This window comes from Juglans regia, chromosome 1 (genome assembly GCF_001411555.2).
Source record: "Juglans regia cultivar Chandler chromosome 1, Walnut 2.0, whole genome shotgun sequence".
NCBI lineage: Eukaryota > Viridiplantae > Streptophyta > Magnoliopsida > Fagales > Juglandaceae > Juglans > Juglans regia.
Window position 1 is genome coordinate 32,276,850 of NC_049901.1, and position 24,302 is coordinate 32,301,151.

Below are 24,302 nucleotides of genomic sequence, written 5' to 3' on the forward strand. Positions count from 1 at the left end.
GAAGATATACTAGTTTGTATCTCAGATTGTTTACTGAGAGAGAAGCATTACATATAGGTATAGAAAAGATATGGACAGAAGATATACTAGTTTGTATCTCAGATTGTTTACTGAGAGATTATTGCAATGTAAACAATGATATTTGAATGATTGAGGAGGTTTTATTTCAAAAAAAAAAAAGCATATGAACTACAATAAATTAGGGATATCCATTGTTGCGTGTTTTACTGTTCATCCTGTATCAAATTTTTTTAATTCTCTTCTGCAACGTCCCACTCTCTCTTTCCTTCGTTCTTTTCTCTCTCTTCAGACCCTCAACCTTCTAGTCACCGTCTTCTCTCCCTCGTTCGTCCCTCCTCTGTCCCGTGAACTGGTTGGATTCTCCCGTCTTCTTCCAGGCCAGGCCAAACGGTAACTCTTCCCAGCTTACGAGGATTTTGCTGGGAGCTGGAATCATACCCAGCGTACGAGGATTTTGCTATCCTCCCCTTCTTTGCTCTGTTTTTCCCCTCTGTTCGACTTTTCCTCGATAGACTCATCTTCGAGGTACTCTCTTATATTCAAACTTCTTTTTATATAACAATTTCATTTGAGCTCATCATTTTGTGGTTTAAGTCCTCGGGTTTTTCAGGTTGTTAGCTCTCTTTGCAATTCTTTTTGATGATTGAGCATACTATCAATCAAATAGTTTTAATTAACCCATATGGTTATTAGAAAATGAGAAAGAGAAGAACTTAATTTAAATAGAAACGTTTCAATTGTGAAAGTGTACTACTTTCTTTGTAGTGATTCTGGGGATGGAGTAGCTGTGTTGTAGTGAAATTGTACTACTTTCTTTGTAGTGATACTGTGGGTGCACAGCTCCGTATTCTATTGTCACATTGGTTTAAATTTCTTTATATTCTTTCTCCAAACCATACAGATATTATCATATCTAGGAATTTTGAATTGGACTGTTTTCTCTCTGTTAGTAGTTGACTTGTTTCTCTTAACTCTTACAGATATTTTCTTTACATTCATGTTATCTGAGATTTCTTTTTGGTGTCTGAAATGAATTATATATTTTAGAAAGTGGCAAATGGATGGATTTTCAGAAGGGGACGTGAGATGCTGGATGCTGAGGCGAGTGAGAGAAAAAAGAAGATAAGAAAATTATAAAATTGGGTGACAGCAAACAGGGTGATAAGTCATATGTAGTTGAACTATAAAATTATAATTTCATGCATGATCACATCCTGCTTAGAAAAATTCGTGTGAATGCAATAGCAGTTGAAATAGTCGTGTGAATGCAATAGAAAAATTATAACTTGAATTATTCTTGTTGGATAATAGTAGCAGTTGATCCAGCTGATGTGAATGCAATAGCAACGACTGTTAAGAGAGCTCTTGCAACCTATGGCACCCATGCCTTGAAAGAGATGATCCAGAATTGAATGGCCCAAGATCTTTCATGGAATTAATGGCCGACAAATTGATGGACTTTTTTAGATACCCATTTTGGTGCTTCTTTTTATATATGTCGTTATTTTAGCGCCCCCCTCCCTCCCTCCCTTCCTCTTTTACTTTTCATGCTTCAAGTTTTGAATATCTTTCTTGTATTCTCTACTGAACTTAGTTTCTTTAATTCAATTCCTACTTTCCAAACAGTACGCAACCCACTTCTTCATGTGTGCGAGCAGGAGAGATAGCTTTATGACCCACGGGGCTTTTTGTGATGCATTAGCCGAAGAAAACAACAAAGTAAACCAGGAACTAATCAACAACGATGGATCAAACATTCAGGCACAGATGCCTGAGCTCATGTCATCTATGCCCATGAATATGACCACTAATACATCCCTTAATGGAGCATCCAACTTCAACAATTCAGACCACAAGAACCAGCTCAAATCCCTCTCTCAAGATCCAGTACTCTCAATGCCTATGAACATGACAGGAGGCATGTTCTCAACCAGTTCTGGTACTCTCTTTGGTGGTCCAAGAACCTCCTCTTCTTCAAGCCTTCAGCTCAGTTCCAACAGCTCCTCTGGGGCCTTCCATCACCTTCTAGAAAGTAAAAAGGGGTGCCAAATATTCGGTTCTGCTCACATGTCAGCAACAGCCTTGTTGCAAAAAGCAGCCCAAATAGGAGCCACGGGAAGCAATAGTACTATAAACTCTCCCATGATACACAAGAGCTTTGCTGGTAGCATGGTTGGTCATGATCACCAGCATTCTTCTTCCAGTAGACCACCATACACAAGTGTCATCCAGCAGCATAGCACTGCATATGATTACTTAAAAAGACTAGTGCATGATACTGAATGCATAGGACTACCAAAGGAGTATGAGAAAGTCCACCAAAGGTATTTTTGTGGACTGTGTTGGTATTTATATGGACTGTGTTGGTATTTTGTGGACTGTGTTGGTATTTGTATAGACTGTGTTGATATTTTTGTAGACTGTGTTGGTATTTATATGGGGCTGTGTTGGTATTTTGTGGACTGTGTTGGTGCGTGTGTTGCTCAATACTAATGTTTATTGACAATAAAAAGAATCTAATGTTGAGGATACTAATTTTTTTTATTTATTTGTTAATACTTTTGAAATTTTGAAAGGTAAAACATGCATGGCATGCACTGGCAGAATTTTTTATTTCTTCTACTGATTGCGAATGTTGATGAATTAGTGCATGGTTTGTTTCAAGAATTGTTGTATAATTTTTTTTTATCAAATATTATTAAAATATATGAAGTGTATTTGTAAAATATAAAAAACAATTGTCAAATATTATTAAAATATATAATATTATATTATTATTTTGACTTTAAGATTACTAGTTTGATGTGGATTCACCTAGCCAAAAGTTGAGATTCTAGCTAAACTTTGGACTGGCAATGGCTAGATGCTCTAACCTGTGGCCTGAATCCTGATGAGTTATTAAGGTGTGTATTTTTATCAATAATGCCCTCACTGTTGGTGTTGTGTGACTATTTGAAAGTCCTCTTTTTTGTACACCTTTTATGGTGCTTTATAGTTATTTAATAAGATAAATATGTATATAGTCTGACTATCACCATACTGGATCTCAAATATACCACTAAACTGTAAAAAGTGGTCTTCAAATCTCGTTTCCTTTGAATAGTTAATATTTTCTCTTACCGAAACTGCCCCTAATATTGAGGTAGAAAGAAGGCTCCAAAACATTACTTTTCTGTCCTTTCTCTTTGCTTGTGTCATTTCTATCACTTGTTTGGTTTTTCTTTCTTTTAAGCTGCTTGATGTCTCTATCTTTGTAGCTGTAAACCATTTCCTCGTCAAACTCGAACTCGTTCACTTTACTCTTCAGGAAACCTGTTTCTTTGTTTGGTTTCACTTTGCTTTCTTATTTCTAGGTAACTGACCAACACAACGGACGAAAGGGCAATGGGAAAAACTTGGTCGTTGATTATCCATTATACTTTTCCTTTCACTTCCTGGGTAAGCTTTTGTTTGTATTAATTTTTTTTATTATTTTGTTTTCTGATTTTGAAATGTTGCCACAATATAAATTCCAGTTATTAATGATTTCTGCTGGCCGGTGTTGATGCTAATGTGCCCCTTTTGAGTATATGAATCCATTTTGATTTTGTTATATTACTTCTTTTAGCATTCCATTTCTTTTTATCTTAGCTTTCCTCATGGTTTTCTCTTCTCTAGGTATCTGACATTTCTTCAACTCCAAGATACTCATACTTGTGCAGAAGTTGAAAGAGAAAAAGGTAGCTGAGATGCAGGATAGATTCAAAGGAGCTGGCTATTAACGTTAAAGTAGTAGTGGAGATCATTGTGCATAGAGCTTGCCACCTTGGCGAGTATCGTGAAAAGAGAAGTACTCACCACTGCGAAGAGCACCATGGGAGGCAAAGTGCTTGCTCTCGGAATAAGCATCATATAGATCAAAAGTGCTTGCTACTGGGAAGAGCATCATGGGAGGTAAAGTAGTCGTTACCTCGACGAGTGCCCTGATGAAGTACAATGCCCCTCACATGAAGAGCATGAAACTCGTCATATTGACTCGTGAAGAGGGAAAGTGGTAGCCTCAAAGCGAGCACCATGGAGCATCGTTGGACAGAAAAGTGCTCCACCCAAGTGAGCATCACATGAGAAAAAGTGCTACACACCTCGGCAAGAACCAGGGGAGGCAAATTGCTCCCCACCTTAGTGAGCACCATGGGAGTCAAAATGCTCCTCACCCAATTTCAGCACTATGAGAGCAAAAATGTTCGCCCCCAACCGAGCACCTTGGAGAGTAAGGCCTTGTTTGTATAGGAAGGTATTCTTAAATATTTTCAGATATTTCATTTCTAAACATCACTCAAACAATAAATATTTTTCAATTTAAAATTCTCAATTTTTTTTATCTACTCATTACCTAATCAATATCCAAATACAAAACCCTATAACTTTCTCAAACATCTAAACAAAACTTAAAAAATAATACAATTCTTTCAAATATGAAAATAAAAATTATATTCAAACAATTTTAATTTTATAATATTTTTATTCAACTTCTCCTCTCATTTTCCAAAACCTAATAAAACAACATAACTCAAACTATTTTACTATTATTCATAAACTATTTACAAACTATTTTACTATTATTTACAAATATTTTTAAAATATTCTAAATGTCCAAATGAACCCTAAAAGTGCTTGCCACCTCAGATAGCACTATGGAGCATTAAACTTGCCACATTGGCTAGCATCGTGGAGAAGAAAGTGCTCACCCTTCTAGCAACCACTATGTAGAGCAAAAGTTCTCGCCACCTCGGTGAGCATCATGGAAATTGAAAGTGCTTGCCCCCAGGCCGATCATCCTAGGGATGAGCACTTTTGCTCTCCATGGTGCTCGGCCCAAGTGTAAGAACTTTTCCTCCTACGATACTCACCACTTAGGGCGAGCACTTTTTCTCAACATGGAGCTCAACTAGGGGTGATCGCTTTTCCTCCCATGGTGCTCGCTCCAAGGGGCAAATACTGTTGCTCTCCCATAGTGCTCATCTAGGGATCCACGCTTTCTCGACATGGACCTCACCTCGAGGGGCTGGCACTTTTGCTCTCTTGTGATGCTCGCCTAGGAGGCAAGCACTTTTATGTGCTGTTTGGATAGTAAGATGAGATGAAATGGTTTTAGATGAAAGTTGAATAAAATATTGTTATAATATTATTTTTTAATATTATTATTGTTTTGGGATTTAAAAATTTTAAATTGTTTATTATATTTTGGGTGAAAATTTGAAAAAATTGTAATGATGAGATGAGATAAAATACTTTCATTATTCAAACGGGGCCTTACTCTTGATGGTGCTTGCCTGGGGCGAGCGCTTTCCTTGCTATGGTGCTCATCCTGAGGGGTGAACATTCCCATGGTGCTCGGCTAAGGGACGAGTACTTTTGCTTTCTTTAGTGCTCTTCTCGAGGGGGAGGGCTTTCACTCCTATGGTGCTCGCCCCAGCAGGCGAGCACTTTAGCTGATCTCCATGGTACTCGCCCTTATGGGCGAACGCTTTTATTGTCCTTGGTGCTCTCCTCAAGGGCGAGCCTTTTCCTCTTATGGTGCTAGCACTTTCTCTTTCACGATGCTCATCCACAATGAGAGGAAAAGTACTTCTAAAGACCGATTCCCCTTTCTTGGTGCTACTTCACTTCTCAGGTGAGCACTTTTACTTCTGAAATCTAAATTTATCATTACCAGGATTGGGCTTTGAAATTTATTCATAGTAGATACTACGACATTACTATTTTTTTTTTTGAAAAATAATTTCTTTTATTTTTCGTCATGTTTCAAATAATCTTTACATGGAACAACCCCTAATGGTCTATAAACCATGACATTTTCTATTAATTTCTTGTTTGTATGGATGATGCACAATCCCAAACATACCGAAATGCCTTCAAAATCTTTTTCATGAATAAAACAAAATATGATTTATTGAGAAAAAATTATTTCATTCACTACTAAAAAATATTACATATTGGAAGATCATGGATTGGTGGACCTAAGATTTCAAGGAAATAGTACTTGGGCTAATGGGAGACATGGCAATGCGTTGATTCAAGAAAGATTAGATAGAGCTATTGTCAATGGGTATCACTCCCTTCAAGGTCTAACGTTCAACACCTAATGGATACAAACAATCCTTTATGGCCACACCCCCTGGTGAAAAGCCAACAATTTAATTAACCAGTTTCATGTAGGGAAACTTCAGAGGGTGCAGTGCATGGGACTGGAGTTTACTCTGCAGGGGTGGATCTGAAGGGCTCTGCCTTGGAGAGGTTCTCCGAAAAAAAAAAAAAAACTATTGCCAATAATATGATTAAGGGCGTAAGGGACTCTAACGGGACTTGGCAAGTGGATGAAGCAGGAGATGCAGTGATCCTTAATTACTTTTAAGACCTTTTTACAACTTCTACTGAGAGAGGCAATGTCGATTTCTTGGAGAATTTGGTTGGAAGTGTTACTGATGATATGAGGCAGAAGCTAGAGATGGACTTTGTTGCAGCAGAAGTGGAAGTGGCTCTTAGGGAAATGAACCCTACAAAGGCCCCTGGCCCTGATGGTATGGCCCCTCTATTTTATAAAAAATATTGGCCTATTGTGGGAAGAGATGGTACTCATGCTGTTTTACATACTCTCAATACTGTCAACTTCCCTTTCAAGTTGAATCATACTTTTGTTACCTTGATTCCCAAAAAGAATAAGGCTGAGTTAGTGTTTGACTTTAGGCCTATTAGCCTTTGTAATGTCATGTATAAGTTGGTGTCAAAGGTGCTTGCAAACAGACTGAAGGGTATTTTACCTAACCTGATTTCACCTTCACAATGAGCTTTTGTACCAGGGAGGTTAATCTTGGATAATGTCCTCATTGCCTATGAACTAGTCCATTTTATTCAAAAGAAAAGGCAAGGAAGGAAGGGTTTTATATCCATCAAGCTTGATATGAGCAAGGTTTATGATCGTACAGAGTAGAAGTTCCTTGAAACAGTGATGCAGACAATGGGGTTTGGAGCTAAATGGGTTGGATTGATTATGCATTGTGTTCAATCTGTTTCTTTCTCAATACTGGTAAATGGGGAGCCTAAAGGTCCAATTTATCCTATTAGAGGTGTAAGGCAAGGTGATCCTATTTTCTCTTACTTATTCCTTTTATGCATTGAGGGACTTATTTCTCTTCTACAACAACCTGATATAAATGGGGCAGTGGAGGGGATTCGTGTGTGCAGAAGTGCTCCTAATGTTAATCACCTAATGTTTGCAGATGATAGTATCTTGTTTTGCAGGGCTACTTTACAAACCAACTTGAATATAATGTATCTGCTAGATGTCTATGAAAAGGCCTCTGGGCAGAAGGTGAATAAGGAAAAGACTTCCATGGTATTCAATACAAATGTCATACCTAGTCAACAAGCAGAGATCATGCAGCTGTGGGGAGTATTGCAATGCCAAAATTATGACAAGTATCTGGGACTTCCTTCCATGGTGGGCAGAGGGAAATACCAAGCTTTTTCTCAGCTTAAAAATAAGGTATGGCTAAAACTTCAAGGGTGGAAGGAAAAGCTTTTATCTCAAGGAGGGAAAGAGGTGCTCATCAAGTTTGTAGCCATGTCTATTCCCACCTACACAATGAGTTGCTTTAAACTTCCTGCTTCTCTATGCATTGAATTGGCGAGTTTGATTGCAAAATTCTGGTGGGGACAAAAGAAAGAGGAGAATAAAATTAGGTGGGTTAGCTGGAGGAAAATGTGTGAATCGAAGGCCAATGGTGGTATGGGGTTTAAAGACTTGAAGACTTTCAACATGGCACTCTTAGCAAAGCAGGGATGGAGGATTCACAAAGAGGAATACTCGTTGCTTCACAGGATTTTCAAAGCTAAGTATTTTCCCTCTTCTAATTTTAAAGAATCTAAGCTAGGAGCAGCACCTTCTTATGTATGGAGGGGTATTTGGGAGGCAAAGAGTTTGTTGTTAAAAGGGTGCAGATGGAGGGTAGGAGATGGAAATGCCATTAATATATGGTCTAATTATTGGTTGCCAAAGCAAAGATTAATCCCAATTTCAGATTCTATTACTCAAGCCCAATTGAATTGGACAGTTGTTGACCTGATTGATGAATACACAAGATGGTGGAATATGGAGAAAGTAAGAAGACTTTTACCTCAAAGAGAAGCTTATGAGGTTCTAAACATGATGTTACCTGCTGATAGCAGACCCGATAGCATTGTTTGGGAGCATGAGCCTAATGCATAGTTTAGTGTGAAGAGTGCTTACAGATTGTTCATGTCCTTGGGTGAGGAGAGGCGGCTTGGTGAGGTTTCATATGGGGAGGAGTAGAAGAGATGGTGGAGGAAAATATGGAAGATGAAAGTACCTAACAAAATAAAGATCTTTGCTTGGAGGGTGTGCAAGAATAGTTTACCAACTTGGAAAAATCTACAAGCAAAGAAGGTGGTGGTTGATGCTAAATGCAGATGGTGTAAGGTGGAAGAGGACATTAATCATGCTCTCCTATATTGTTCAAGCTTCAAAGGTGTTTTGCAGGCACAACTTAGTTTCTTGCAAGAGTATCAAGTTCAAGTTGACTTTCTGCAGATTATGGCTCAATTGATCAGAAGGAATAAAAAGGGTGAAACTGGGAAGCTATTCTTATGTGCTTGGGGACTGTGGTATAGAAGAAATCAGCTACTTTATGAGAATAGGAATTTAACTCCAGAACAAGCCTTGGATCATGCGTTAGCAGGTTACAATGAGTTCATTTCTGTAGTAGAGGAGCAGCAAAAGGGATGTTAACCTCAATGTGGTTGGAAGCCTCCTTCTGGTGTAGTGAAATTGAACATAGATGGTGCTATATTCCATGATCATTGTAGTTTAGGTGTAGGTATGGTTCTCCAAGATGAGGGTGGAAGAGTGATCTTCACTGCAAGTAAACCAGAACATGAGGTTGATGGCCCTATGGAGATTGAACTATTGGCTGTGCCGAGGGGTCTTCAGATTTGCTTTCCTTTGGGTATTACTGAACTTCAAGTGGAATGTGATTCCCTGTTGGTGGTCCAAGAGCTAAACAAAGAGCAGGATTCTATGTCTATATGGGGGAATTTAATTCAGGACATAGGGAGGTTGGTTTTAAGATTTCCAAAAGTGACAATTCAACATAGAGGCTGAATGGCCAATACAGTAGCCCATTGTTTTGCAAGACACTCATGGCATGTAGATGATCTAGTGATTTGGTGGGACTCTTTCCCAGAATTTGTTTCCCAAGTCATCTGGCATGATGCAATGATGTAATTCTTTTTCTATGGAATAAAACAGTTATGCATTGTTTATCAAAAAAAAAAGAAAAAAAGGAAAAAAAAAAAAGGCTTTATAGATTTGAAGCAATGTGGATTAGAGATATAAATAACAAAGAGATCGTTTCAAAGGCGTAGTTGAAGGCAAACTGCACTGGGTCTCCTCCTGCCTTCAGGATATGTTGGAAAATTAAAGGAAAAAAAAAAAAAAAAAGCCTTTCAGGAATTGGAATGAAGAGAAATTGGGCACAGTCCACCAAAAGATTAAAGAGATGACTGAAACCCATGATGATATCCCAAAAGCCATTAACTTGGAGGATAGAATTGAAGAGGGAAAGAAGCTAAGAATTAAGAAGGGAAGAGTTCATATGGAAGCAAAAGTACTATGGAATTACATGGCTCAGTACATCAGATCTTAACACCAAGTTCTTCCATTTTTCTCTCGTTAAAATAAGAAGGGAAAATCATTGAAGTAATAAAAACAAACGAAGGGGAGTGGCTCACAAATAGAACATAGATGGCAACTCCTGCATGTCACATAAATAGAACATACTAACAATTCTAGACTTTCTTACTATATTTATATTATAGTGTCTAACTATAAATATATAATTAGACACTAGAAAGTTTAGTATAAAATTAACTTAGAAATAAATTAGACATTAGTATAGAAATAAGTCTAGTATAATGTTAATAACGCGTAATACTATGGTATAAGAACATGTAATTAGACACTAGTGAATTGCTATTTATTAATAATCAATACTAACAATTAAATTTAGTGCTGAAAAAATTAGAAACCCCATAAATAAAATAAAAAAACTTGTGGCTAAAACAAAGATTAAAATTAAATTTAGGGTTTAGAAAAATAGTTTGGTTTAGGGTTTAGGGAAAAAAATAAAAAAAAAACCACAAAACAGGGTTTAGGGAGAAAAGGGGTTTAGAAGCCCAAGACTGCAGCAGCCCAGCCCAAAATAGGATTTAGGATCAAAACGGCGTTGTTTCATCAAGGTAACCGCCCAACACAGCCCTCATTAAAGCAAAACGATGTCATTTCTAGAGGAGAAAATGGCGTCGTTTTAGAATAGTCTGGGGGTTTCTAGGGGATACCGATCTCGATTGAGTAAGTGCTCAACCCTACGGCCCTACAGATTCTTCACTCCACAGAGGAGTTATCTGCATTCTTATTCATCATTGGAGCTGAAATTCTATAGAAACTTATTTTTTAAGGCAGAAGCAAATGGAGAGATTCATGTATCAAAGTAGCAAGAAGGGCACCTGCTATAACACACTTGATGTTTGCTGATGATCTGTTTTTGTTTTGTAGGGCAAATATGTTAAAAAGTAAATACTAGCAGATCCTCAATCTTCTTCAGCCAAAACATCCAACCCAGAACGGCAATGTTAGAGAATATTCTATCAAAAATAGTAGGGTGGAAATCAAAAGTCACTAATAAGAGCAGCAGCAACCTCTATACCCATGTACTGGATGTCTTCTTTTCTACTAACAAAGGTCTTTTCTACTAACAAAGGGCTTTTGTGGTTCTGTAGATGCCAAACTCAAAAACTTTTGTAGATGTCTTCTTTTCTACTAACAAAGGGCTTTTGTTTTTATCGAAAATAGCATGGAAGTCAATACCATTTAGAGCCCATGCACGTGTGAACAAGAGACAATTGAGCATATATTTCTGAAATGTCAGGTTACGATGGTGGTATGGAGTTAAATAAGCATGGCCAAAAGCCGTCACACTTGTCCATGGAATAGTGGATAAACGATGTACTGCATCCCTAAGAAAAGGTGAACCTTGATGCAGAAAAAGAACATGAAGTAACCTTGTGTGCTGCGATAATCATGGGCTCAATGTAGTTCAATAGGAATCAGAACGTGCACCATGGGAAAATTCTAAATGTGTTGACTATTGCTAGAGATGTAAAAACAACTCTGGAAGAACATCTACTGGCATGGAAAGAAGACAACAAAGAGAGAGGCACATGCTGGTTACATCGAGAAGAAGGCAAATGGAAAATCAACTTCGATGTTACAGTAAAATCAAACTGCTCAGCCATTGCTGCAGTATGCCGTGACCACACGGGACAAATAAACAGGGCATGGATGGAAAAAGTTTATATAAATTCACCTAGTGAAATGGAAATCTGAGGTGCAAATCTAGCATGCAGGATGGCAAGCAACTTAGATATCAAACAGGTCCAATTAGAAGGTGATGTAAAAGAAACTATCATTGCCATATTGGAGGAAGGAAGCCAAGAGAACTCTAGAATAAAGGATTGGGCCGAGGAAATTAGAGCAGTCCTGAAGTACATACCGGAATGGCATATCAGATGGATATCTAGGCACACAATTTAGCTCAATGGGCAGCAAGGGTAATATTCTTGGTTTCTTTTGGGGCTTTTATATTCCATGGCACATTGTAAAATGGGATGAGGACCCCCCCCCCCCCCCCCTTCTTTTCTGAATTGAGCCATGTAGAGAGACCATAACGATTTGGAATTAATGACCTGCCATTCTAGCTTGCTTTGAAGAGCTTGCATTAGATCATTCAAATTCCTCAAATCTAATCCTCCTTTAATAGGTGTAACGGCCCGATCTTATATTTAGGAATAAATTACAGATAAAATTTTTAATGAGTTGAAGCGAATTATCAGATGATTTTTTTTTATAAACCTAGAGTTAAGTCTCCATTATTATCATTATTATTTTATTTTTACTCCAAGCACGTGTGTATTAGAGTCCAAACACTATTCCTATTCTTATTTCCTCTTCAAAATGAAACTCTTAGCTACCGGTTTTATTCTATAAATTTCTAGCATGCACGAAACCTAATCCACTCACATGCACATGCACATGCACATGCATGTCTCTTTATTTTTATCTAGGGTTTTCTTTAGGTTCTCAAACAAATATACATATACACGTTTCACTCACCAAAGAATGCAAGCCGCAATGCCCTCCACCGTGAGTCTTCCAATCGCGTATCAATACAATGCATGCACGGCTTCATCCGTTTCCTCCGCATTCACGTTTCTCATCTTAGGGTTTTCCTTTTTGACTCTCAACTGGCTAGGTTATAAATAGTTAAGCTCTCCTCTGCATGAAAGGCATAGCCACTGCCGCCAAGCTATTTCCTCTCTGAAAATTTCCATGGAAACCAAACCCACACCTTCTTCCCCACATCGCACTATGATCCCCTCCACGCCAACCCAAACTGCAAGTCGCACTCCTTAAGCCCTCGCACGCTGCCCCCACTTCATGCACGGCCTCCAGGCCACATCCAGGAAACAAGAAATCGAGAGCCACCTGCACGACGGAAACCGTGCGTTAGCACTACCCCAGCCCCACAGAAGAGCATAAAACTTTGCCTCTTTCCATAACCACGACGCAGCTCCTCCCTCTGACCACCTCGTTGCCTAGCTAGCAGAATCACTACTCGACTTGCCTCGGAAAAAGCCTACAACCAGCCTCCCCTGTTTTTAGCCCTCAAAACAGAGTAATTTCGGAGCCACTGACGAGCCAAGCCTCCACCTTGGCAACCGTCTCTCCTCGTCGGAAGCGTCCACACCATTCGGCTGTAGCTCGATTACTCTACGCCCCTGACCACCACACGTAAGTCAGTCCATCTCCCTCACGCCGTGATTCTCACTCTCCGTTCTCCCTCTATCACTCACGGCATGTAGTTCATCCCATAAACTCTCCCTCTCTCATAACTCTCTCTCACTTTTCGTCTCCTCTCTCTCTCTCAGAGCTTTGCCTCCACACTCGCCACCCTCTCCTCAGCCCCCGCTTCGTCGCGTGCTTCCTCTCTTAGTAAGGATATCGTACGGCTTATTTTTCCCTCAAGAAAATACCTGTGTCTTCAAGTTGGAATGAGTTCTTACGTTTCTGTCGGCTTCAATTACAGAAAGGTAGATTCTTTTATTTTTAATTACATATTTGTCCCTTAGTTTTAAACCAAATAGCAAACGTATTGAACTTATATTTTATTTTGAGCTTTAATTTTATTTTTTTACGTGGGCTCTTATTTATTGGCTTTAGGTCTTTTTGTTCCAAAGATTAATAGTTTAGAATAATTCAGTGTTAGGAAGATTTTAGGTTTAGAAAATATAGGATATATTTTAATAGTTTAGATTTTCAATAAAATCTCTTGTTTAATTAGAAATTTATGCAAAATATGTGTTTATTTTTATAGGCGACCGATTACGTGCCGGAAATAGTGGATTAGTATTGTAAGGTGAGTAGCATGATCATATTCTTACACGTATGTACGGTGAACTGCTTGTCTTTTTATAAAAGATATTATGCATGTATGCCCTTCATTGGAAGCTTTTTTTTACGTACCCAATACATGATAAAATTATGAAAGTCATGATTTTATGTCAGAAATATTTCATAAAATTATTTATTAAATGCATGATTTTATGTGAAAGATTATTCATAAAATTATTTATGAAATGCATGATTTTATGTGAGAGTTATTTCATAAAATTTTCTATGAAAAGTCATGAATTTATGTGAGGAAACATGTATCATGATATTATGAAAGAATGCGATTTCATTTGAAATCTATGATACGATATAACAAGTATGTATGCGATTTCTGTTGAAATCTATGAAATGACAAGTATGCAAGTATGATTTGATAAAAATATGTAACGACCTATGTTATGTTATGAAAACGGTACCTATGTTATGGACATATTGCATTGCCAGGTTGTGTATGCTGGTAGTGCACCCAGTATTGTCCTCCTTATGTATGGATTCCACAATCCGCGGCCACGGACGGAATTGGAATCTATTTAGATTCGCAAACCCTAACTCACGGGAGTCAATAGTGGATAACGGCCTATGACAAGTGAAAGATAAGTTAATATTTATGTTATTTATGAATGTATTTATGAATATGCATGTTTTTTTCAAGAAACCTTATGTTTATTATGTTTACTGTATGATGTGTTGCTTATTGAGTATTCGACTCATTTTAGTTTGTTTTTATGTTTTTAAACCCCCCCTCCAAGTGATGACATTTATGAAGATGAGACTGTAGGATAGGACTTGACTCCGGGAGGCGAGGCTGAGGCCTAGACAGATTTTGCTATGACTATTTCTATAGTTTAAAGTTTAAATAAATTATTTTGATAAGCACGTGAGACTTCTGTATTTTTAATAAATGCTTCCGCAGACTTTATTTTGGATTTTCAGTATTTATTGAAGTTTGTTATTTTATGGAATTCTTTCGTATCTGACGCGTTGTTAAAAAGGAAAAGCTTTTATATTTAAGTTTAGTAGTAGCACACTGGCTCCTCAAAAATTCTAAAATATCTTTTCGAGAATGGGGTGTTACAATAGGCCTACATCTGTGCGTCCAAGACAACCCATTTCCGCTTGCCTTGCCCTTCAAACTCGCCCCGTAAAAAGGTTGAAAAAATTCCATGAAGCTGGTCTATAACCTTTTTAGGAGTGTTAATACATGAAAGTACATAAATAGGTATGGAAGATAATACATGCTTTAATAATACTTTTCCCTTCCACCCTGCAACCTTTCTCTTCACTTTATGCAACAATGGCCCAAACATTGCTACCAAGAGTTTTTTTGTAATGAATTGGAGCCCCTAAATAAGTCAATGGGAAACACCCCTCCCCAAACTTTGTAGTGGCTGCAATTTCTGCCTTTCGAGCTTGAGATGCACTATATAGCTACTTTTCTGTGAGTTAATTAATTGACCAGAAGCCTTCTCATATAATGACAAAAACTCAAGCAAATGAGTTGAACTCCTTTCAGAACCATTTGTAAAAATCAGTATGTCATCTGCAAATAATAGATGAGTGACAGGAATGCATCCTCTAAAATCTTTCTAAGGCTGAATTTTTCCATCATCCAACAATTTGGTATTAACTCTACTCGATACCTCCTCACTTAAAATGAACAATAATGGTGAAAGAAGATCTCCTTGCCACAAGCCTCTGCTGGAGGTAAAGAAACCTTTCAAAGTGCCATTCAAGGAAACAGAAAATTTAGGCATCATGAAACATTGTTGGACTAAGGATATCTGTGTAGCTGAAAACCGAAATATCTGTGTAGCTGAAAACCGAAAGCCATGAGTAACCGAGAAAGATACTCCCAATGGACTCTATCAAAGGCTTTCGCCATGTCAATTTTGAACATCAAATTACCTCCTATTGTCTTTTTAGAGATGCTGGAAACAAGCTTCTGTGCTAATGCAATGTTCTCTGAGATTTGCCTCCCACTTTTAAAAGCACCTTGATTTATATATAGAGATGATTTTTGGCAGCAGCATAGATAAACGTTTAACAATAATCTTCGAGAAGAACTTTTACGAGACTTGACACAAGCTGATTGGCCTAAAGGAAGAGAAATCTTTAGGCGCTTCGGTCTTCGTAATTAGTGTAATGAAAGAGGCTTTATAATAATCTGACAATTGTGCACCTCTAAAAGAACTCAGTGGCTGCAGCAAGTAAAGCAGATTGAATAATGGACCAACACCCTGTATAAAAACCAGCTGATAAAAAACCATCAGGTCTTGGTGCTGAGTCCACTGGTGTAGAAAAGACAACTTCCTTCAACTCCTCTAAAGATGGTTTCTGCAGCAACATTTTATTATCATCCTCTATTATCAAGGCAGGAATTGAATCTAGAAAGCCTTCTCTGGTATATGAATCTCTTCTTCAGTAAGTTGTTTTTGAAAAGAATCCACTGCTGCATTATGTATCCTCTTTTCTTTATCTGTTATACTTCCATCTGGAAGAGTTAGAGATGAAATGGTGCTCTTTCTTCTTTTGTACAACAGCATGTGATGAAAAAAACTTCAATTTCTGTCACCTTCTTGCAACCATGAGGCTCTTGACTTTTGCTTCCAAAAAACTTCCTCTTGTAATAATACTCGGTTATATTGGTTCTGCAGCAATTTTTAACTCAGATTCAGTAGCAGTAGATGATCGTTGTTCAAGACTCTACTCCAATTCTTGCAACTTATCTCTTATGTTTGACAAACGTCTTGAAAATATTCCCAAACACTACTTGTGCATTCCATCTCTTCAAAGCAGCTTTAAGCCTTTTGATCTTGCATCTATCCCAACCACTTGATTTTGATGCTTGTAGTTGTTGATATATAAAAATTGCTCTTTCTTAAGAATATAAGAATATTTTTTACATTTTAGACTGCTTATGACAGAAATTTTAGATAAGTAATACATGATAATTAGGTAATTATATGCACACATTGCGCGGGTTGGCGACTAGTAGAGATAAATAGTATGAGATGATTGCATGTACAATATTTTATTTTACATAAAAACTATGTAAGAAAATACTCACCTTGAATACGACAATCGGAGATGTTCCTCAAACTGAGCATGCAACTAGTCATAAAAGTGTAAGAATTACCTTATAAATAAACAATGTTTGGAATGCTAATTGGCCTTCCCTAAGGACATTGCCTACAAGGCACAAGAGGACATCAAAACCCTCCAACTCCAAGCATTGGGAAGTGGCTAACTAGGACTAAAGCCCCAAGAATTTCTTTAATTAGCAGCATGAGGAAAGGGAAGCCTTGCAATGGAATGGTTCTGAGTATTTCTTCATTTGTTTCCGATGTACGGATCGAGTACCACTAGGAACTAATTAACCTAGAATGGCAAACCTCTTACAAAGTTCCATAAATGTTATTAATCCAATATGCATGCAAGATCTCCATGTAAATTGAATCTAACCAACTTCTATTGAGGATGATGATTGAGGGTTAGCAACAAGGAAATAAAAGATGGCAAAATGAAAGAGATGCAGGAAAAGAAGGTGAATCATGTGAAAGAACGTACTATGGATAAATCAAAGAAGAATGGGAAACATAATCTAATGATTTGACTTGGTCCATTGATGTAATGGCAGTACTAGGTATATAAGTAGGTATTGTTTTGTTTCAGATTTTAGATCTTGATTTGATGAATTAATTATCAATGTCAAGTAAGGTAAGAGAGACCCAATCCAAGAACAGTACAATTGTATCATGATATTTGTGATCAACAGCCTTGAACAAGAGCTAGGGACCGGTGACAAAGTAATAATAGAATATTGAATAATAGTGAAAAGTAGTAATGAAAAAGTAATAATAGAATATTGAATAATAGTAAAAAGTAATGAATACTAATAAAAAATAGGTAAAAAGTAATGAATAGTAGTGGAGTATTCTAAGAATACCTGAGGTATTAATTTTCTTGGTACCCAAACGTACCCAAGCATAGAGTAACCACCCATCGGCCATCGGCCATCGGCCATCGGCCATTGTCGAAGTTCCTCCGACAAGTTTTGGTGCTAAAGTCTCTTGTTTTGCAAGTTCTTTCAATCGGTGATCATGTGACAACAAAAATGAGTTTTAAGATACGAGTTAGTAAGAATAAATGATTTCCTTAATTTTTTTTCCCGATGTTTTTTTTATGCAAATCTCTCAATTCATAAATTTTCATGACTTTCCACATAAAACTAACAAACGTAAACAATTAAATAAAAACATACACAAATCATTATGAATATTGATCCAAGCTTTTCATTAACACTACAAGGATGTATTAGATTCACATCTTCATGCTTGCTAAATGATCTCTTACCACATCTATTCACACTTAAAACCATTTTCAAGCGTTTTGCATGTGGCATGATCTTTAAATCTTCGGCTCATATATATATATATATATTCACTGCAAGACTGCAACATGTGCCCACAACATATAAGAGATTCCTTATTATTAGAAAAATATTATTTTTTATCTTGTATATTGAGAAGAATAAAATTCAAGATAAAGAGAAACATTGCTCTTATTATTCTTCTCATTTTGGGTTGGATTAGGCCGCCGATATAATCATCTTGAGTTCCATCAATGGGATTGGTCAGATCCCGGCCATGCATCTCGACTAGCTAGCTTTAGTCCAGCCCATAGCTATTATTTGACCCATATATAATCTCTTGACATTGATAATCAAGAGAGAATAGGAATAATTAATCGATCGATCGAGGCATTGATCATCTCTTAAATAGAGGTTTGGATTTAGAGATGAGTTAAGATAAGTTATAAATAGTAGAATAAAAGTTAAATTATTTATTATATTTGGTGTGAGAATTTGAAAAAGTTGTTTTGAGATTTGAAAAAATTGAATTGTTTATTATATTTTGTGTGAGAATTTGAGAAATTTGTAATAATGAGATTAGATGAGTTGAAGTGGATTTTGAATCCAAACCTCTAAGTGCTATATATGATTCTTATAAAAAAAGATTGCCAAAAAATATATGGATTTATAATCTCATGATCAGTTAGTTATGGATTAATACTAATCACACATAAGGAAACAATAATATTGTAGTTTATAGCATGCAGTTCTTTATTTGATCTTGTAGTACTGTTTTGGGAGCTAGGAATGAGCTCGATCAAGTAGGGAAATGTATATATATATATATATATATATATATATATATATATATATGAAGATGACGGTCGCGGAGGAGAGGATCTAGATCAACTCTTTATTGCCATTACTTACAAAGCTCCTTAACCAACTTATAAAAATAGAAAGAATGCCTTGAAACTCTCTTGTCCAGACCTCTATTTTCATTTTTTTTGCAAGGAAAACAGATTTAGGTATCAAGATCCATGCAACAGAAAGGAAGAGTACAAAAAGCTTAAAAAATAACATCTTTCGATCTTTAGTTTTTTTGGCTTCTTCTCCCATCTATTTCCTCCTCTGCCTTGGGCCTGAATCTAAGGCAGATCGAGCTACGTAGCTCTCTGCCATAGACATTATTCCCACAATGGCATTTCAAGATTTTGATCAGATAACGGAACGCCGTAGAGCTGAGAGGCAGCAAAGGATCAGGAAGAGGATTATGGTTGGTGCAGTTTCGGCGTTTGCCTTTGTTGTTCTTGTTGCCGGTGGAGGCTTTGCGGTAGCTTCTAACTCCAGCCATGGTGGTACCCAACCTGCAGCTCAAGCTGATGATCAACAACGTCCTGCGACGACGGGGATTTCGCATGTTAGTCGTGTTATAAAATTGGTTTGTAACTCTACAGATTATGAGCAAGAGTGTGAGAATACCCTTACCAAGGCCGTGAAAACAAACCCTAATTTATCTCAACCTAAAGACCTTCTCAAGACTTCAATATTGGCAATTGCGGATGAGATTGAAAAGGCCATGACCAAGACCACGACGTTTCAGTTCAACACCCCATCAGAGAAAGCAGCATTCGAAGATTGTAAGGTACTCGTGAAGGACGCCATGGAGGAATTAAAAGAGTCCGTCTCCAAAGTTGGCAACAATAGCTTGGGAAGCCTATCCTCGACAACCCCCGACTTGAACAATTGGCTGAGTGCTGTCATGTCTTACCAACAAACATGCATTGATGGTTTTCCTAAAGGAAAGTTGAAGGATGACATGGAAAAGGTCCTCAATGTTTCCAAGGAACTAACCAGCAATTCCCTCGCCATGATCTCAGAGCTATCATCGTTCCTGTCCACATTCCAGGTACCAGGACATAGCCGTCGCCTTTTGACACAGGAATCTAGCTCACCGACCATGGATAATGACGGATTTCCCACCTGGATGACCAATGAGTTCCGGAGGATGTTGAAGGAAAAAGCTGATAAGCCCAAACCCAATGTAACTGTGGCAAAAGACGGTAGTGGAGACTACAAAACAATTTCAGAGGCATTGGCAGCCATGCCGGAGAAATATAAAGGACGGTATGATCCTTTAGTATTGCAAGTACTACTGCCTAGTATCAAACAATATCCAGTTTGTACGTAGTTCTTCTAATTTTTCTCGTTTCTTATATATGCTTATACAGATATGTTATCTACGTTAAAGAAGGAATATATGAGGAGACTGTGAACGTAACAAAGAAGATGGTCAATGTCACAATGTACGGTGATGGATCGCGAAAGAGCATCATCACTGGAAGCAAAAATTTTGTCGATGGATTAACCACTTTCAAAACTGCAACTTTTGGTAAGACAAATTAGCATGCATGAGCTATTTCCTCTCGTTCCTCCCCACCTGCCAACTTCTCCCCAAAAGGAAAGGAAATTAAAGAATATATATATATATATATATATATATATTATATAGTACAAGGAAGATCTACGTGGCAAACTTGCGCCCACAACCTCTACTAGCTAGTATAATTCTCTTTTTTTTTTTTTTTTAATATTTTAAAAAAGAACCCTTTTTTTAGCAAAACCTAGCTATGGCTAGTACTATTTTTTTATTATGTATATATTCATGGGGCAAATTTATGCCAAATTTGCTCATTCGCCTCTCTCTTGTATGTAAATGATGCCTAATGCAGTGGCCTTAGGAGAAGGCTTTATAGGCAAAGCTATGGGATTTAGAAACACTGCTGGCCCAGAAAAGCACCAGGCAGTGGCTGCAAGAGTCCAAGCAGATCGTTCAGTTTTCATCAACTGTCGTTTTGAAGGGTACCAAGACACCTTGTACGCACAAACCCATCGCCAATTCTACCGAAGCTGTGTGATTGCTGGAACTGTTGACTTCATTTTCGGTGATGCAGCCGTTGTATTCCAAAACTGCATGATTGTGGTGAGGAAACCTTTGCCAAACCAACAAAACATAGTCACAGCACAAGGAAGGACTGACAAGCGTGAAACCACGGGAATAGTTCTGCAAAATTGTCGCATTTTGCCTGACAAGAAACTCGTACCTGTAAAGTCAACGATCAGGAGTTACCTTGGGAGGCCATGGAAGGAATACTCAAGAACCATCGTGATGGAATCAACAATTGAAGACATTATTCACCCAGATGGGTGGCTGCCATGGGAAGGAGACTTTGCACTCAAGACCCTATATTATGCTGAATTTAACAACAAAGGACCTGGGGCCAAGGTTGATGCCAGGGTCAAATGGTCTGGTTACAAGGTCATTAAAAGGCAAGAGGCAACCAAGTATACAGTAGAGCCTTTCTTACAAGGGGGGTCTTGGATCAAGGCAACTGGAGTTCAAGTTCACTTCGGTTTATATAATTAAGCTTCACAAGTTTCATTCTCATTCTACAATGCTTTGTAATTTTGAAATTATTTAAGTAACCCTAATTATGCACGTTAATGATCAACATAAATTGTTAGCACAGATTGGTAACCAAAATATAATATTAAGAGCATTAACACAATAAGTTGATTATGAAGGAAAACCCTTTGAAGAACTCTTCAAAAGTAAAACCCTATGGGGCAACAAAACGCAAGTAAACTAATTTTATCGATTGAGAGTTTTACAAGTAAAATGTTTACAAAACCTTTGTAACTCAATATATTTAACCAAGAACATGACCCGCTTGTCTTCTACCACAGTAAGTAGTCAAAACCTCTGACACTCTCCAATCTTTGTCTTTCCTACTAGAACCTCCAGTGGTTGAACTTGAACACAACAACTCCCCCTTGGAGTATGCTCTCATTCAATCTCACGGATTGAATCTTTTCGAAAAATCATTCTCTTGAGAATTTTCTCTTGCACGGTCTCTTGAAATTCTACCCAGATCTTCAAGCTCTCAAATACTTGTGAATACTTGCAGTTCAAGTGTCACATAAACCTTTAGCCGACTCCTCTATAAATAGGCAATGCAGTCATTGATTTGGAGAATGATTTTGCTGATAGGTTTATCCAGAATCCTAGTCAAATACGTTGCTAACTGTTTGCGAACATCTCTGACTGGATCACTTCTTCTGTTTCAAGTCTGTTTCGGTTTCTTCAATAAAACTTGCATAGTTATCTCTTCAATTGACTTTTTAGACTTGAAACACACAAATGACTCTTGTTGACTCTTATCTTATAATATAAACAAGATTTGATAAGAGCTATAATTCAAATATTTATGCTTATCAGATCACTGCAGTCCTAAAGTCCAATTAGATTACATTTATTCCTAACAGCATATGCATCTAAACCTAGCCAAGCATAAATTACATTTACAATCTCCCCATTTGGCTGATTGATGATGCCAACATATATTGGATGAACGTAATCTATCCTGCAAAAAAAAAAACACTAACCAACCACCAGCAAAGTTCTCATATATACAATCATACTTCATATCAAGTTTTATCATAGCAGAATATGTGAAGTAACAATACGTCTAAACCAAAACACACATATATCAGTTTAACATAATATGCAAAATAAAAACACACAAAACATTGTTTAATAAACAAACCAAACTGAAATAAAACAAAATAAACTGGTGGTGATGGTGATTGCATTCTGTCAGCAGCTCCTGCAGCTCCCTCTGCCTGCTCTTCATCCCTTCTCCCCTATGTTTGCCAGCATCAGTCAGAGTCAGATTTGTCTTCATCCTCAGGTGGAGTGACTGTTTTTAGAATTTCATCCACATCCAATACAATTTGTTGCAGCCTGTCATTCATCTTTTCTTATTCATTCTGTTGGTCTGCGAGCATTTGGTCAATCTTCCCCATCTTTTCTTCCCATTTGTCCACAAACAAGCCAAATTTTGATTGCAAAATTTGAAGTTGTTCAACTACTTCAGTGGATTGTCTTGAGGGAGGATGTGGATGCCTCAGCATGGCTCATTTTCTTTCCAGCAACTACTGCTTCTGACTTGATGACAGTTTTGAAGGAGATCTTCCCATACATTTTGATTGTGGCCTCGGTGCTTCTTAAAGGAACTTTAGCTATTCTGGCTAACTTTGTAATAAGGCATCCCCATCTTTAGCTATTCTTGTCAATCCTGGCCTTTGAAATCACATCAACAATGTGGGAGGGGAGATCTATAGGTATACCTTTCACTATAGCATACATAAATTAGGCTTTCTCAACTGTCTGCTCAGTATGCCTAGAGATGGACCAAAGATTTTTCAAAACTACTTTGGCAAGGAAACTATATTCGGGGAGCATTGATTTCATAGAGAGCCTATGAATCATTGAGGGCCATGCAGGTGCACTGGAACCAGCAAACAGATATTTTATTTGGGCTTTCGATAGGGTCCCCATGCCCTTGTATGGAAAACCTAGGTTTTCCACACTCGAGAGTTTATAAAAACTCTCTAATGATCTCGGGAGTGATAATCATGTCAACTCCCCTAACAACAGATGTAATGAAATTATTATCAACACTTAGTAAAGCATTGGCATAAAACTCCCTAACAATTTCAATATGGGGAGCAGGAGCTCCCTCAGTGATCTTCTTCCATCCTCTGTCAGCAAAAATATGGGCAATGAATTCAAACTCAGGGTCATTTTGTAACGCCCTGTTCCCGGAGGTCCGGAGAGTTAACTCTTAATACCTCAAATCAACTTAAATAGTACAACTACAAAATCCGAAAAATCCAATAAAATATTAATCAATTTAATCAATCCAAATATCTAAGTTCCTCCATGGGGACAATAAAGAAAATCTCAATAACATACATTAAAAACTCTCTAAAACTCGAACTTATCCTTAACTCATCAAATCAAAATATCCGAAACATAAATTCAGTTTACTAACTACGACTCTCAAATAAGCACTTGTACCCTCGGACACTTATTCCACTATGATCATCACACCTGCTAAAACCTTCTACTCTTGTTCTCCAGCTGAACCATCAAAATTATCTGAAAAATATATGGAGATAAGGGGTGAGTTATCAACAACTCAGTAAGCAGACGACATATACTAGTGTGTAAACATAAGCATTTACAGAAATCAGAATGCAGAATCAGAATAATGTTTTCAAAATGCAGCATCATAACATGTTATTAAAAATATCAGAGCGAAAGTTCGAAAATATTCATAATCAAAATCCCTTTGGCATAGCATAAACTGAAACATCACATCTTATCTTATCAAATCAGAACAAATACAATGTTTAACTCCCGTGGTAGGGTTGTGCAAACCCCGGTAGCTAACCGAGCAGAAACAGAATGTGAATCTTCCCCTTATTCATTCTCGGAGTCCCGAGTGTGCACATAGA

The 24,302-nt window shown here is 37.5% G+C and overlaps 2 protein-coding genes across 5 annotated transcripts; both read left to right on the top strand.

The window, feature by feature from the left end:
• The first annotated feature begins 218 nt into the window (after window positions 1-218).
• LOC108993563 (zinc finger protein GAI-ASSOCIATED FACTOR 1-like) lies at window positions 219-4,323 on the top strand. 4 transcript variants are annotated; one of them, XM_018968535.2, is made up of 4 exons: window positions 221-546; window positions 1,333-2,345; window positions 3,375-3,459; window positions 3,679-4,323. In XM_018968535.2, exons 2-3 carry the CDS (start codon window positions 1,666-1,668, stop codon window positions 3,376-3,378), a joined length of 684 nt encoding a protein of 227 aa, XP_018824080.2. In that variant the 5' UTR covers window positions 221-546; window positions 1,333-1,665; the 3' UTR covers window positions 3,379-3,459; window positions 3,679-4,323. The 4 variants fall into 4 exon arrangements, with proteins under 4 accessions (XP_018824075.2, XP_018824078.2, XP_035544890.1 ...); XM_018968530.2 differs by lacking the exons at window positions 3,375-3,459; window positions 3,679-4,323 and having other exon boundaries at window positions 219-546; window positions 1,333-2,542; XM_018968533.2 differs by lacking the exons at window positions 3,375-3,459; window positions 3,679-4,323 and having other exon boundaries at window positions 219-546; window positions 1,648-2,542.
• Window positions 4,324-18,965: 14,642 nt separating this feature from the next.
• On the top strand, window positions 18,966-21,529 carry LOC108993565 (pectinesterase-like). Its single transcript, XM_035688189.1, has 3 exons — window positions 18,966-20,066; window positions 20,171-20,331; window positions 20,672-21,529. Exons 1-3 carry the CDS (start codon window positions 19,138-19,140, stop codon window positions 21,364-21,366), a joined length of 1,785 nt encoding a protein of 594 aa, XP_035544082.1. The 5' UTR covers window positions 18,966-19,137; the 3' UTR covers window positions 21,367-21,529.
• Window positions 21,530-24,302: the final 2,773 nt, after the last annotated feature.